At 39.8% G+C, this 17,028-nt stretch overlaps 2 protein-coding genes across 2 annotated transcripts; one reads left to right on the forward strand and one right to left on the reverse strand.

The window, feature by feature from the left end:
• Positions 1–914: 914 nt before the first annotated feature.
• LOC308386157 (uncharacterized protein) lies at positions 915–3,241 on the forward strand. The gene is made up of 8 exons (XM_080865478.1): positions 915–1,056; positions 1,152–1,269; positions 1,344–1,435; positions 1,537–1,651; positions 2,022–2,123; positions 2,315–2,482; positions 2,608–2,763; positions 2,995–3,241. The coding sequence occupies exons 1-8, from the start codon at positions 1,003–1,005 to the stop codon at positions 3,207–3,209; spliced, it is 1,020 nt and encodes a 339-aa protein (XP_080721604.1). The 5' UTR covers positions 915–1,002; the 3' UTR covers positions 3,210–3,241.
• A 3,254-nt stretch (positions 3,242–6,495) lies between these two features.
• Positions 6,496–10,808, reverse strand: LOC308386414 (uncharacterized protein). The gene is made up of 6 exons (XM_080865919.1): positions 10,441–10,808; positions 9,798–10,003; positions 9,182–9,347; positions 7,570–8,212; positions 7,366–7,433; positions 6,496–6,855 (listed from the first exon to the last, which is right to left on the reverse strand). Exons 2-5 carry the CDS (start codon positions 9,999–10,001, stop codon positions 7,394–7,396), a joined length of 1,053 nt encoding a protein of 350 aa, XP_080722045.1. The 5' UTR covers positions 10,002–10,003; positions 10,441–10,808; the 3' UTR covers positions 6,496–6,855; positions 7,366–7,393.
• Positions 10,809–17,028: the final 6,220 nt, after the last annotated feature.

Raw genomic sequence — 17,028 nt, forward strand, 5'->3', positions numbered from 1 at the left:
GAATCAAATCCCGCAGTGCCAGACGTGTTCCGCTGCTGAAGCCAGTGCATGTCCAGGCCCGTCTGAAGTTTGCCAGAGAGCACATGGATGATACAGCAGAGGATTGGGAGAATGTCATGTGGTCAGATGAAACCAAAGTAGAACTTTTTGGTATAAACTCAACTCGTCGTGTTTGGAGGAAGAAGAATACTGAGTTGCATCCCAAGAACACCATACCTACTGTGAAGCATGGGGGTGGAAACATCATGCTATGGGGCTGTTTTTCTGCCAAGGGGACAGGACGACTGATCCGTGTTAAGGACAGAATGAATGGGGCCATGTATCGTGAGATTTTGAGCCAAAACCTCCTTCCATCAGTGAGAACTTTGAAGATGAAACGAGGCTGGGTCTTCCAACATGACAATGATCCAAAACACACCGCCCGGGCAACAAAGGAGTGGCTCCGTAAGAAGCATTTGAAAGTCCTGGAGTGGCCTAGCCAGTCTCCAGACCTCAACCCCATAGAAAATCCGTGGCGGGAGTTGAAAGTCCGTGTTGCTCGGCGACTGCCCCAAAACATCACTGCTCTCGAGAAGATCTGCATGGAGGAATGGGCCAAAATACCAGCTACTGTGTGTGCAAACCTGGTAAAGACCTATAGTAAACGTTTGACCTCTGTTATTGCCAACAAAGGTTATGTTACAAAGTATTGAGTTGTATTTTTGTTATTGACCAAATACTTATTTTCCACCCTGATTTACGAATAAATTCTTTACAAATCCTACCATGTGGATTCATGGATTTTTTTTTCACATTCTGTCTCTCACAGTTGAAGTGTACCTCTGGTGCAAATTACTGACCGCTGTCATCATTTTAGGTGGGGGAACTTGCACAATCGGTGGCTGACTAAATACTTTTTTGCCCCACTGTATTACGTTCCTTTGCTCCGATGTGGCCTGTAAATATTTCCCCTATTTAACCAAGGTGGCTCAGCAGTGCCCTGAGCTGAGGAACCTCTTGTCAATGCGTCCTTTTCTCTCCGTCATGCATGCAAAGGCTCACACTTGGAAATGCGAGGTATACTGCAGCTTGTAGTTTTGGATTAGTTTGAGACATTTTGTTATAAGGTTGAATGAATTCAGCAGTCATGTATTGTGACCTCCTTTCTATAGATCAAATGGGGAGGTGCGTTTCAGGATGGGGCCGGTTCAACAGTTGGAGAAGAGGTGGAACAAGTAAACAGTTTCCTGTCTAGGGCGGCCATCACAACGAAGTACATGTCTAAAGCAGGTGTGTGTCCGTGTCTGAGATTCCACTCAGTCTCCTGCTCATTAATTCTAATTTGTATACTAACTGAAATGCAGGGCGAACAGACATGCTGACCCTCCTGGCTTTGGGGTGGAACAAAAGGAAAATGGAACAACTGGGCCGCACTTTGAGCCAGCGATATCTAAAGGTCATTTTTTCAACACCCATTTTAATGTGTGTGGTAATGGGGGGAAAACACCAGTACTCTTTTAATGTCAATATGAATGACATTTATGAATGCATTCTTAGATCATAAGGATCCTTAGAGAACAAGTGGAGAGCCTGAATGCGACCAGAAATGAGCTGGGTGTGGATGACGACACACTGCAGCAATGGGTGGCCGATGTGCAGAAATGGGCTGAAGGTGAGTCTCAATATAATGCACTCATGTATAACAATAGGACCCACCATGGCCTCATTAAAGAACTTAGAGTTAAGATCTTTCTGACAGTGTCAACAAACAATGAAAAATAAGCCTTGTAAAAGCAAATTTATGGCAGAGTTGTTGCGTTTCATCAAATTGGATAGAACCTGGGTTGAAATGATGTCGTACTAGTTGGTTTTATAAACCTGAACACCAACATACTTGTTATCTCATGATTATCATGAGATAGCAGCACATGAAGGCTCCAGATGTCTTATAATGAATGTCATCAAGTCAGTGATTACAGAGTCCACTGTAGTTTGGTGACTGTTACTCATCCTGTGCTCTGATTAATATTCCTCTCACTTAGAAAGTGATCAAACTGATGGCAGCCTTGGAGCGTTGCAGGCACGAATAGAGGAGCTTGTCGTCATCATCAGAGTGCGAACACAAAGTCTTTACAGACAAAATGGTTTCTTTGAAACGGACGGTTTGATGCTCAGTTTGTACAGCTTGTGCAGCTACTTTGTAAACAGAATCAAATCAGATCCAGGTTTGTTTGAGCTGGATGTGATTTGTTCTAGCAAACAAATTGATGAGTGTAGATTAAAATGAAACTATATACATTATGTGAAGGTGTGAATTTTTTATGATTATTTACAGATAGCAACAAGAGGCGACACAGAATTCGCAAGGTCATCTTAGTTGAGAAGAAACGCTTGGCGGCTGCTGTTGACGACTACAACAAGCTCGCTGAACCAACAAAGCAAATCGTATCCAGTGATGCCCTCATGCAGACCGATATTTGGCCCTGGCAGAGCACAAGTGAACGTAAGCTCTTGATTTATAAATATCCTTTTTAAACAAACTCCCAGTATCTGAGCAGTAGTTGAATGTTTTGTTCTTGAATCATAATATGCTACTATGTTTTCCCATCTGATGTTGTTAAACTGTAGCTGCTGCTGACCTCCGGACAAAGAGAAAGGTCTTTGAGAAGGTGATGGCTGTGAGGCGCCTGAGAGAGGAGGAGATGATCCTTTGCAGGGAGATGCGGCATCACTGGACAGTGTTGCGAATGCGTTCTGTGGTGTTGGGGACAATCTCCTCAGACTGTAAGCACTTTATTTATTTATTAATTTTTTGATGAATCGATTGAAAATAAGAGCAGATGCTAAAGTCTTACTGGATCTTTTACCTATATCTAGATTGCTAGCTAACACTGCCTTCTCCCTTTTAAAAAAATGTTTAATTACAGCATCCTAATTCCTTGTGTTTATGAGGTGAGGTTTTTTTTTGTTTGTTTTTTTTACTTTTCTCATTTATTTGTTTTGTTCTTTTTACAGCCTCCTTTGTTGGCATGTCGGAGGATGCACAGAAGGGACTATGTAGCCTGGTTTTAAAAAAACAAAGTGAACTGAAAGCTGAAATGCTCAAAGTAAAGGACGTGTACAAGAGAATCCTCAGCCACCAACCACTCCTGGAAATGGACTCGGAGGAGGAGGAGGACATTCCAGACGATGCCACTGAGAGTGATTTGAGCACTTCTGATGAAGACTGATTGTGTCATCATTGATGTTATGTTTGGTAAAATAAAAAGTTAATCACATCTCTGTTCAATGTGATTTTTCAACAGACATTTTACATTTTGATAAGAAAAATGGAATTTCCTTGGTGCAGTTGTTTACCCTGAATCATTATTTCCCATCTAATTTAATGACTAGTGTACATGTTCAGATACGATAACATAATTTAATTTATGGGATGCTTTCTGGGCTGCTCAAATTATCACAAAATTTAAAAGCACCAGGCAGCACACTCACAAGTAAATTTTTTGTTCAGTGTTTTGTCGAAGAAATCAACAAGTACAATTGAGATGTTTGCTGTAGTGGTGTGTTTGTTAAGAAGCATGCCAGCACACTGGTGAACTGACAGTCCCAGAATGCACCCGAGCCATTGACTCGCCCCAGAGCAAATGAAATTGCTTATCTAGAAAGACAACCGTCATCAAAGAAGAAGTAAAAGAGTATGAAACAAATGGTAAGGGAAGGTACTGTGGGGTAGGAAAGAAAGGCCAGAGCTGTGCAAAATGACCTCCAGCAGGCCACAAATGTGCACGTCTGCTCAAACGGTCAGAAATGGACTCCATGAGGGTGGTATGAGGGCCCGACGTCCACAGGTGGGGTTGTGCTTACAGCCCAACACAGTGCCGGATGTTTGGCATTTGCCAGACAACACAAAGATTGGCGACTTTGCCACTGGCGCCCTGTGCTCCTCACAGATGAAAGCAGGTTCACACTGAGCACTTGTGACAGTCTGGAGACGCCGTGGAGAACCTTCTGCTTCCTGCAACATCCTCCAGCATGAGTTTGGCAGTGGGTCAGTTTTGGTGTGGGGTGGCATTTCTTTGGGGAGCTGCACAGCCCTCCATGTGTTCGGCAGAGGTAGCCTGACTGCCATTAGGTACTGAGATGAGATCCTCAGACCCCTTGTGAGACCATATGCTGGTGCGGTTGGCCCCGGGTTCCTCCTAATGCAAGACAATCCTAGACCTCATGTGGCTGGAGTGTGTCAGCAGTTCCTGCAAGACGAAGGCATTGATGCTGTGGACTGGCCCGCCCATTCCCCAGAACTGAATCCAATTGAGGACAACTGGGACATTATGTCTCGCTCCATCCACCAACTGCACCACAAAATGTCCATGAGTGGGCAGATGCTTTAGTCCTGGAGTCTGGGAGGAGATCCATCAGGAGAGCATCTGCCACTTCATCAGGAGCATGCCCAGGTGTTGTAGGGAGGTCATACAGGCATGTGGAGGCCACACAGACTAGTGAGCCTCATTTTGACATGTTTTGAGGACATTACATAAAACCAGATTAATGATTCTGTATTGCATTGATCAAGGAACCAGCCCAATAGGAGCTAAAGGAATCCTCTTGACATTACTTCACTCAGTAAGTTTATATTATGTTTAATGTACATTTTCTTCATCATTTTAGAACATAACATGTTAGCGCTCCCTGGTCCTTTTTGGAGACAGATCCTGAGACAGCAGGCAGCTATGGAGAACTCGTGTCAGCTGTGGTAATTAAGGAATACTTTGATTTAATATTGATTTCATGACAACTATCCTCTGGCACATATTCCTGGATATATATAATGACATAAGTAAACTCCCATTTTAGAATCATTGCCTTCTTTGATCTGACTTATTGCCTCAGACTTTGGCCCTGTGTCCCCAAAAGTATAGAAAATCCATGACACTGAGTAAGAGGCCTTTATCATGTTATAAGTGAGAGAGTTTGGTGTAACAGTGGTTGAACATGCCAAATCAATCCACAACATACTGCCATTCCCCAGCTGTAACCTGCATATGCATCAAACCAAAATCCAGTATCATAGCCACAAAAAAGACATAAAGATGAGGTTAAAAGGGTTGTCTCATTTTGCCAGATAGCTTCATCCCAAAAAAGATAAACATTCTTCAAAAACAAAAGTTTGTGAATATTTGCTGTATTGCCAGGCCTAAACCAACCTGTTAAACTTATCAAATTATTGTCATAGATACGAACCTATTGATTGAAACAGAATAATCCATTGAAGCCTCCATCATCATCCACAATCACTGTTACTGTTCAGATTATTTTATCTCTGTTTTCCTCTAGAATGTTTTGAAAATCAGCATTTGATCAACAGACTTTTTAAAAGTTTATTTTGATCCTATTGTTTACGTGTGTAATTGCATTTTTATTGAAATTATGACAGGAAAACCCTCAATCAAATTGTATCTTTGATATCTAATAATAATATTAACAATAATGTTACATATGTAATATGTACACAATAATATTGTGCAAACAAACAAGAAAAATAGCAAAAAATGTCAATTTTTTTTAATACCCTGTATATAAAGATCACGTATGACCACAACTCCAAATGTGCAATTGTCACTGCATCTAAACATGACATATTACAAAAAGGTAGAAACATATAATATACAATATGTTCTGAAGCTGGTACTGGTGCAGTTAACTTTGCTTTAGGCTCCCATACACAGTAGGTGTTACTTACTATACGTGCAGTGCAGTATTACTTTACCTTGTAATATGTTATAATAAGCAAGTCACTTCTATATTTATGAGGATGTAGACAATAATGTTGGCTGATATGTAAAACTATGAGATGTCGAGTGCAGGGAAGATATTATTGATCGATCAGATTCATGAATATGTTAGGTACTTAAGCCACAATTAGAGAGTGAAACAGACACTGACACTGGTTGAAATGTATAGTAAATATTTTATTTTGAACTTTTATGCTGAACTGCAAGCTGTGAACTGTGTGATCTCTGTGACCTGTGGTGCCTGGTTTACTGTGTGTAAAACTGCGCAGGTTCCCATGTGTCATCCCACACTTTGCCACTGTCAGGAGAAAAACATAACAAACAACAACGACAACCACACACAAAATAGGACAATTTAGGTTGTGACATATGACAATTTTTTAGGATGAAATATCTTCTATATTCATGTCATGCTTTATACACCTTCATTGTAATATAAATTAATCAAATCAAGTCAGAGAGTATTAATATATGTAGTAGATGTCAAGCAGGACCACAGCAGCAGCCACGATCCATTGGAACCTGCTGGATGAGAGAGCACAGAAACTCCAGGGAAGAAGTTTAGTTAGTAACATGCATGAACTGCATTACTGAGACATGTATGTTTACAGATGGTGGTGAGGGAGAGGGGGAGAGTTTTCAGTAAAAGGAGACGTGACTGCATCTCCAACCAATACTGAGCCTGCATAACCCTGAAAGAGACAGAGGGGGGGGGGGGGGGGGGGGGGGGGGACACTAACCCCCAGCAGTCTGGTCCTATTACAGCATAACTAAGGGCTGAGCTGAACCAGCCCTAACTATAAGCTCTATAAAGAAGTAAAGTCTTATGCCTACTCTTAAAAGTGTTGACCATGTCCACCTCCAAAACTCATAATGGACTTTGGAGGTGGACAGCTATCAAGCTCCTCACAGAAGAGCAGCTTGACAGCTAAAAGCTCCCAATTTACTTTAGTCCAAATACATGAATTCAAATTGAGTTGATAACTATTTATCAACAATATGAATGTCTGTTCCCGTCCAACAAAGTTGTTACTACATACCATGTTGAGCAAGGCTTCCACTTGACTTTAACTTCTTCTTTTTCCTGAAAAACATGATATAAACAAACAATTAATTAAGAAAGACATGCAAGTTGCATACAAAAAGGAGCTTATAAACATTTGTGTACTATTGAATGGCTCAATATATTATACAATTAGTTTACAAAAACATAAGAACCACTACAATGCTTGTACTGCCAGCATCGAGTGCATGTCAGCAAAGCAACACTGCTTACATTGTGGCTCACAAGCAAAACTAACTGAAGCAGATGTTACTGAATGGGAAGGAGCACCTCCACATCAATCACTCCTTCTGAGCATGATGTCAGGAGGACTTTAAAGAACGTAAACATCAGGAAGGCAGCACGACCAGGTCGTATCAGGTGGTCTGTTCTTATTTAATGTCCTATTTGGAGTGAAATCCTGACTCAGTGGCTGAATTAGTGTAGATTCATCAAATACAAAAGCTTATGGATATTCAGTCAGGCACAGTTCAAATCCGGGAAGTCCAAAGACGCAAACAAATCTGCACAACAGCAGGCTAAATTACTTACATTTACAACTCTCCTGTCTACTATCTCTTCATATTTGAAAATCTTCTGTGTACGGTGTTTTCGGCATTCTGAAAAATAACAAATGAAATATTTACATGAGTTCTGTAAAACTGGAAAAAATGCAAAAATTAAGAAAAAGAAATCTTAACAAACTTAACGAACATGTCATATGTTTCGTACATTTACAATACCATAACGTCTAACCTTTCCTTGTCCTTTTTTTTGTTTGGGACATCCGAGGTGTACACCGTAGAAATTGAGGGAGATGCAGGATGTGGAGATGGAGAGGAGGATGCAGGAGAAAGCAGAGATGAAGAGGAAGATGCAGGAGGAAGCAGAGATGGAGAGGAGGATGCAGGAGGAAGCAGAGATGGAGAGGAGGATGCAGGAGGAAGCAGAGATGGAGAGGAGGATGCAGGAGAAAGCAGAGATGAAGAGGAGGATGCAGGAGGAAGCAGAGATGGAGAGGAGGATGCAGGAGGAAGCAGAGATGGAGAGGAGGATGCAGGAGGAAGCAGAGATGGAGAGGAGGATGCAGGAGGAAGCAGAGACAGAGAGGAATATGCAGGAGGAAGCAGAGATGGAGAGGAGGATGCAGGAGGAAGCAGAGACAGAGAGGAATATGCAGGAGGAAGCAGAGATGGAGAGGAGGATGCAGGAGGAAGCAGAGATGAAGAGGAGGATGCAGGAGGCTGACAGAGGGAAGATGTTGGTACAGGCTCTAAATGAAGAATAAATTCCTCGTTTAGAGCCTCTGGGTCTGGGACTGGTCCAGCATCGACACTGTCAGCAGAGGATGGTCCAGCTGCTGGTGTAGAACTTTTAGCAGGAGGTGAAGCTTGTAATTCTGAAAAATTTTAAATATTAAACATTCATTAAAATGGGTTGAAAAAATGTACAGTGCACATAAACACATAATAAGTAGTGATTTGCATGTTTTCAGTTAAGTTTTTACTAAAGATACAACTGGTAAATATTGGCATCAAATAAGTCATCTTGCACACTCACTGACCCAAATAATTCAGTACAAGTGCCCTCTAGGGTAGTGTGACATCTGTAGTGCTTTTCTACATTGTACATTAATAAATTAATGAGTGTGACTATAAATCCAGATAGATAATGACTTTTTCCTCTGATGACACTACTTTCCTGACTTTGTAGTGAATAACATTTGACACTTCAAGCTAGTACTGTGACTTAGGAGTTTTGTACAATGGTGATGCTAACTACCTCAGGGAGGTAATCAGGTAACCTCTTAAGAAGTATATAAATTATTTAAGAATCTTGGTGTTCATATTGGTAACATTATAACATTTGTTATACTAGAAAGTCTCGAAGAGAATTATCAGGTCTGGTTTTCGTGAAGATTTTTAAAATTACATTTGTATATACATGAGTGTGAAAGACCATACTATACACACACACATACAAAATTGTTCAGGTGGGTAACACCAGAGGTTCAGTATGGCTAGCTTTGGTGATGTGACCGACACATGGGGAGGTAATAAGGCAGATATAACACTATTTTCATGTTAGCAACAGGACATGTAGGGCAGCTGTCACCTCACAGCAAGAAGGTTACTGGTCTGAACCTTGGCTGAATAATAGAATAGAACAGAACAGAATAGAGTAGAGTAGAACAGAATAGCTGGTGACTGTTAACTATCCTCATCCTCACCATCTTGTTTGTCTCTATGTACCCCGTGATGATCTGCCTTCTTATCTAGGGTGTACCATGAGTATCACCCAAAGACAGCTAGGATAGGCTACCTGATAAGGACACCTGGTTACAGATAATGGACAAAGCATATCTTACTTCTCAGAAGGTGTTCATAAAGCTTCCTCATCTTCATGAGGATGTCACGTGCAGCACCTTCCGCTGGTTCGATCTGAGTGATCACGTCCCCTACTATACGGCCCTTACGGTCAAACTGTCCAAGAAACAGAATTGGTTGGTAGCCCAGGGCATGTAGCTTTGAAACCTGCAAGAACAACAAAGAAAAACATGCAGCCAGTCTTTCATGTAAGCAAATTGATGTATAACAAACCTTTAAGTTTCACATCTTTGTTGTTTTATTGTTGTCGATAGTTAAAAAGTATTTATGGTGACCAAACCTGTAAATGTATGATAAAATCCATCTTGAAATGTTTTGTCTCTCAGTTAATAGCCGATTAAATTAAAAATCAGAAGTAGCTTGAATAAAAATAGTTTTTAACAAGTTTTTTCTAGTTGGATGTCTTTAGTGTGATGATGTTATTCTGATGTGAATAACTTTTTTATTTATGCTCTTTTATAAATTAATATTTTATGTGTATATACATGTCTTGTTAGTTTCTTACTTCATGATATACAAGAAAACATTGACAACTGTGATTAATAAAGAATTGTCTAGCAGACCAACCACTTATTAGATCAGAACTTTTAAACTTACTGACAACTGGGCTGAATTAACCACCCTGCTCGCATTTCTGTTGTTTTTAACAGAAGCAGCCCAGTTACTGTTTTTAAACTGTTCTTGTTTCTTTTTCAATCCCTCCTTTAGGTTCAGGCTGCCCAGGCATCCACTGCATGTCTTCCTGTTGCAGGTGTTTGGGGCCTGACAGGAAGGGCATGGTTTGGTTTTTGGCTTTGTCATTTCTGCAAATGAAAATGGAACATGTAGGGATTATTTCAGGTCTGTTTTGGTGAAACGATTACAAAAATAATTTATGACCAAAGAAATAACTTATATTACGAGGCAGTATTACACCATATTTAGAAAAAAAAATCAATTACGAGATTAAAGTCATTAATATTGAGTTAATTACGTGAATAGGGTTAAAAAAAAACCCTGAATTGATTACAGAAAAGATACATTGCTAAAATAGAGCAGTACTAACATTAGCTGGGTGGCCAAGCAAGTGTCTTACACATGAGAATACATCACAAAAAAATTTAAATAAACTTTTGCAGAAGTAGTTCTCTTGGTACACAGACTGCTCTGTGAAAACATTTCAAGTTTAATATCAGTTTAATATCACTGAAATTAATATTTCAGTGAACATGCAAATTACCCACAGTTTATCACAACTTACTTAGCTAGGATCTGCCTCGTGTCCAGTCGAAAACTTCGCTGCAGGACCGTGAGTTGAAAGATACATTTACTACGACTCCCAAGATGCATTGCAGTAAAAACCATCCAATCGCCTTGCTTAAGATCTGTTGACGTGTCGCTAAAGGCGCGCTGTAGATAAATATTGCAATTTGTAAAAAATAAAATACTACAATTTGCATTTTTTAATTACATAATTAAACACTGGGCCAGTTTAATTTCGTATTATCGCTGGTTATTATTTTAGAGTAAATAAAGGAATAACGGGTAGCACCAAGCTGTTGTTATCTTCATTTCCATAGCGACGGTGGTTGAGGATTATGGGTAGTGTGCAGTTACGGGATTAGTGCGTCTGTGTAAATTGGTCTGATTGGTTGGAGCCGAGCGCATCCAAAACTAGCAGGAGTGGTGAATGAATCTATAAATGTGTTTTACGTGTGAAATGAAAATAATAAACCTAACGAAGGATTATGTATATGTTAAATCTGCGCACTTTCAGATCGTGAATCAGTTTGGAAAACACTGTGTGATGGCCACAACATGAAGTGATTTTATTGTTAAATTATCAGTGATACTTTCACGTGTTTTTGTTGAGAAATGTTAACGATGTCATTAAAAGAAAGCATTAAATTAGGGAGAAAAACCCGTTCGCGGAGATGGTCCCCGGTTCTCCAGTTAGATTGTGCTTCACGGCGTCATGTTTCGCCGTGACGGGGTTATTATTGGAGTAAATGGATGGCTGGAGCCTCTGCTCGAAGCGTCTCTGATCGCTGCGAGCGGGTTCATATTGGAATGAATTGACAACCCACAGCGTCACATAAAAACGTGGAAGGGTACCTTAGGCGTCAGCATGAGAAGTTAAGGGACGTGACAAATCGTCATTATTTTACGCGTCGGGAGTGAGAACGGGTTGGGATATAGACATGAACAATGGGCCAAGTAGATACTAATATGACTCTAAGCAGATCTATTCAAACTTGAATATTTATTAACTGCAAAAGAGGGATCTTCCTGACAACCTAAATGTACAATTACTCCTAAACAATTGTTCTTATTCTGGATAGCTTTACTACACTGAACATTTTTTACACAACTCCCCTAAGGAATAACAAAAGAATGTCAATAGAAAATTAACCTCAACTTGTTTTCAGACTGAGCTAGCCAAACTACCTGAACCTTTCTTTTTTCCTTTTTCTTTAAGCCCTTCCTCCCTTCAGAAAACTTTTGCCTCTCTTCATTTTTCTTTTTTCTGTATTCTATGAAGGTGCTGAAGGTTGGAGTCGGGCAGTTTGAGGTAGTCTGTGATGCTAAAGGGAAACAAAGGAAAAATGTACTACAATGTCACACATTAAAGACATTCATTCATGTGACATTCCATTGTCCACACAACACGCAAATAAGGACAACACTGAATAATCTCACTAGAAAATTTCTACCAAGGAATGACAATGCAACTGATACTATTGACCAATACAATTCTACACCAGTAAGTTTTAATGTATAGACACATAATAGTGTTAGTTCCTAAAGTTAACCAAACATAATAAATGAACTAATTTATTATCGTTTCAGTTGTGGAAATGCTCAGAGGACTGTTCCACGAAGCAAGCTAATCCCAAAAGCCAGGCTCACTCTGAAAAATCCAGGCTCGATTGCCCCAAATTCGGTTCCAGGAACGAGGCTAACCTGCAGTCTTTCTGCTCATTCATTATGCAATATGCTTGTGGACAAGTCTGGTCGGTGGCACCCTAGCTGCGAGGTTTGTTAACACCAGAACTGCCCTCAAACCTTCACTACTAGAAAGGTCTTGAGCAGTCATTTTGACAGCTGCGTGCATTTTCAAATGAACCTCGATTTTCTGAGCTCGCTTAGTGGAACAGCCCTCTGGTCTGCTATGGTCTGGAAACAGCTAACGCTAGGCTAATAAATCAATAAATAATAAACATTTTATTATGCTTATTACAGTTTTTTACAGACGCTAGGACACATTTCTCAATACTTAGGTCACGTTTGCAAAACTCCTCACACAGTGAGCACAACAGAAGTCTATGTGGGCTAAACTGAGGACCAGTTATCATTGTTTTGGCACAAAATGCATTCAATGACTACATCTCTCAAATTTCATGAATTATCTTCTCACTCAGACACAACAACTGCCAAAAATCTTTGTACGGACAGGACATTTTGCATGTGCTTACATACTGTTTTCAAAACTGTTAAACGTATGGCCAAAACAATAACACAATGCAAAACTTAAAAAGACAGCAAAATGCAACAGCAATATTTTATTGAAACATATTTTAAATCTAAAAATGCAGTTTAACCAGCCACAGCTGATTCTCATTGTAGATGAACATCTACACAGGTGTTACTCCTTCAATTTTTCAACTCCTTCAATTCTGGCAGCCAGAAGATTCTTTCCTAGGTGTGTTGCCCTAGATGACATAAGATGTGATGTGGATGAGAACCTGTGGCCAAATGGAGAAGACCGAGTAGATTACAGTTTTTTACAGTCGCTAACAAGCGCCTACCCATACTTCAGATACCTTTTCTAAACTCTTAACACAGACCCACACCTACAAAACACAATTGGCCAAATGGATAATATCCTTCCCAAAAATACACTTTGTTAAATATATACTAACTCCTCATTTCAAAATTAGAACACATCTTTCTCTGCACACACTAACTGTACAAAAACACTATAAATCTGACTCAAAATGAAATTAGTCTGTCAAAGAATAACACTTGTTTTCACTTCACAAGGTACATGCAGTCAATCAAAGTACACCAGGTTTCAAAATACTGGCTATCATTGACATTACAAAAACTGCATAGACATTTATGTTTCAGTTTCACAGGTATTTGCATGCGAAACATGCAATCCACCATATTGACACCAGAAATGTCTTGGTTGGTAACTGTATGTCCACATGTACAGTAATGTTCACATTCAAAAGCATTCCAGTAATAAGCAAACAAGTTTTTGTTTCTTTACTGTTTACTACAGGAGGTACAGTAGAAACACGGTATGATAGGACAGAGAAAGTTCTACAGTATTGCTTACAGTGAACAAAATATCCATGAAACACACAAGAGCATTCTGAACAAAAAAACAACAGCAAAAAGCCAAGATAAAAAGGGGGGGAGGGGGAGGGGGCTATAAAAAGGCAAAAGATTTGCATCTAATCTCTGCGATCTTCAGGGTTAGGCCACATGTTTTCATCAACATCACATCTGATGTTATCCAAGTCGATGCACCTGGGATAAAACCGCCTGGTATGTCGGATCCACCGACATATCATTGCAGAAGCAGAGGTTTTTATACTGTATCTAAGGTTTGGGATATTGTTTTTGCTATTGTGGGATGTTGTGTGTTAACATTCGTAGATACTACAAAAACAGTTCATGATTTTGCTGGGAGGTATAGCTTGTCTGTTAAGAAAATGTAAGCATTGTGGAAATGTGTTCACTGACTGCATATTGGGTGAACACGACATGAAATGTGTGACTGGTATGGCCACAACAGACCGATGCTGTGCTAATTGTGTTTAGAGTTTTGCAAATGTGACAACTGTTTGGACAAACGCTTGTTAGCGACTGTAAAAAACTGTAGCATTACTATTGTATGTGTATCAGTGGATGGTGTGTATACAAATTCTTGTATTTTGGGATTACTTAGTGCAAAAAAAATAAAAATACAGAAACAAATATTAACAAATTCTGCATGATGTCTGATTCATTCCAGTAACATATATTGAAATTATAAACAGAGATGTGTCCTTGTTTCACACAAGAAAACACTGTGTAATGCTACATGTTGTTAGTGTTTTTTAGGTCATTGTTTTGTGGGTGACAAAGTGTGTTTGTCGGCTGTCAACCTTTGCTAGTGTTCTGGAAGAATGAGTTTATTTGAGACCTGAATGAAGTGTTTTGGTAGTTGTAGTGCATTTTGAATGTGAAATGAACTGCTTTGCCAAGCTGACGGTCAGTTAGGAGGATTGTGTGAAGTGTTTTGCAAAAGTGACCTAAGTATTGGGAAATGTGTCCTAGCTTCTGTAAAAAACTGTAACTTACTCAATGGGAGTGAAGTGTCTCCGATGCAAGATGCGTGATAAAGCCTCTCGCCACAGCCGCTGCAAAAGTTCGGCGACTCCTCAACCAGCTTTTTCCCACAGCTAGGACAAAACATTCCGCCGTTCTTCTTCAAACGAAATGCGCTACAGGCAGAGTAACTTCCGGTTCCAAAGACGAACAGATCGGACATCCAATCAGTGATGTCTCCTGTTGCCGACTGGTACCTACCCTTTCCGGTTTTCTTAATGTAATTGTGCTTCTCAATTTGTTTTTGTGATTCTTCTTTTGTTTTTGTGCTTCTCAATTTTGTTTTTGTGCTTCTCAGTTTTGTTTTTGTGCGTCTTAATTTGTTTTTGTGCTTCAGAGCTTCTCAATTTTTTTGTTGTGTTTAGCAATTTGTTGGTGTGATTTGCACTTCAGGGCTACCGTACCCTAGAGACAAAGCACGTACAAACTCCAAAACACGTACAAACTCTAAAACACAACGGAAGTGCTCCAGGATGCTAGGGGGCAGTGTTGACCTTTTGTTACCTAGTGGCAGGTGGACTCTAAACTTCTAGCAGAAATCTAGCAAAGGTGGAGGATGAACTCAACCTGGGTGTCTGTAGTCTTATGTATAGGGCTGTCAATCAATTGAAAAAAAATAACTAATTAATCGCACAAGAATGTACGCTTAAATTCAAAGAGAATTTTAATAGTTTTCTTCAATCTTTTAACACGGGTTCTCTCCTGTGAAATACAACTTTAAAAAAAAACCTTCAAGGTCATCAACAGTGACTCACATTAAAGACATCTTTCTAGTATCTGCTCATAGGAAATAATACTGAACCCACGCCTAAAAAGTGGAAGCAGAATACCATAACAATAAAGGACATTAAAATGAGATTTTAGTTTTAATAATAATACTTTCTTATAGAATCTAGCAACAATAGAAATGTAAACAACAAAATGTGTAACATCCTAATGCACAAAAGTCAATATTTAAAACACAAAAAGACACAGCTGAAAACCCAGAATGTTGAAAATTTTTCACTCCAAAGAAGTAATTTGACCTGGTCCTTTGCACTCAGCCAATAACTGAGGCAGACTGTTTTGTTTACATTATCTGAGGACAAAGAAGTACGCTTATTTTGAATGATGTGACATGAGAGTGAGAATAATCTCTCACACTGTTTTATGTCCATGTACAACTTGCTGTTCCTTTAAATTCCTGAGCGTTTGCTGGACTATGCTTAAAATATCCAACAGTCTTGTGACATTTGGCCAAAACCCTTTCAAATCCACTGTCATGAGAGAAACTGTGACTGTTCTCTGCAGAATGCGGGCCATGCAGGGCAGGTGTTCAAATGGAAGTAGTCTGCCAACTGCAACCATGTTACGAGCACTGTCGATGACAGGGGTGGTTAACTTGTCCTTGATTTTCCATTCATTTGCAATAGTCAAAAAATGTCCAGCACACGCCTCAGCATAGTGTCTCTCTTCAGTTTTACTCACCGTTAGTGCAAACGATTGTAGAGTCGAGTCAATATTGTTACCAAGTAGTTATCGTTGTTCACCAAAGTCCAGTGGTCTCCTTTGAGAGCGACATTCCTCACTTGCACAAGCTTGCTGGACCACTGAGCCCGTCCGTTCTTGTCCATGCTTGCGTCTGTAGCCTGTAGCATGGTATCACTTCTTCTTCTAACCTGTTCCAGCAAGCCAAAATGCCAGTACAGCGCAATGCTGCCCCCTCCTTCAGAGCTGCTCACAAGTTTAAAGGTCTTGGATTACAGGAAAACAAGAAAACTGCATTAATTGAACAATACACAAGAATGGATGATTTAGTCATAAGTGGTCTGGAGACGCAACACCGAACCTACGCCAGAGTAACAGCTGGCGGAGGTAAAGACGGTGAAGATGCCCCGGTAGAGGAGCTGCAAACGCTTGAACAGCAAGTGATAAAATTCCTTCAAATGAAGAATGTAAGTATTCAGAGCCATCATATTGCAGCATGCCACACGCTCCCCAGAAAAGACAGTAAAACAAAGCCAGCAATCATTCTTCGGTTTGTGAGTCGCAAAACAAAGATTGAGTTACTGAAACAGGGTAAGAAGCTAAAAGGGACTGGTGTGTATTTAAATGAACATTTAACGAAAAAGACTGCTGAAATTGCAAGACAGGCACGCAGCCTGAGAAAACAAAATAAGATACAAGCGACATGGACGAGGAACTGCAAAGTAATGATAAGACTAAATGGCAATCCCGAAGAAGCGAAAGTTGTGATGATAAGAGAACTCAAAGACTTAGAGCAATATAAATAATCAGGAATCTGCTATGGAATCTATTGGAAAAGTGACGATTGGATAATGAACAATGGGTATGGAAAGTGTTTCTGGCCTTATGGCTCAAAAACAATGGAAACAACAACAACAACAAAAACACATAAATGACAAGTTTGGACACAGATTATAGGTTTCCATTCGGAGATATTGAAGAGGAAGACTTTGATTATGAA

This window comes from Rhamphochromis sp. 'chilingali' (assembly GCF_963969265.1).
Source record: "Rhamphochromis sp. 'chilingali' genome assembly, chromosome: 18".
Taxonomy (NCBI): Eukaryota; Metazoa; Chordata; class Actinopteri; order Cichliformes; family Cichlidae; genus Rhamphochromis; species Rhamphochromis sp. 'chilingali'.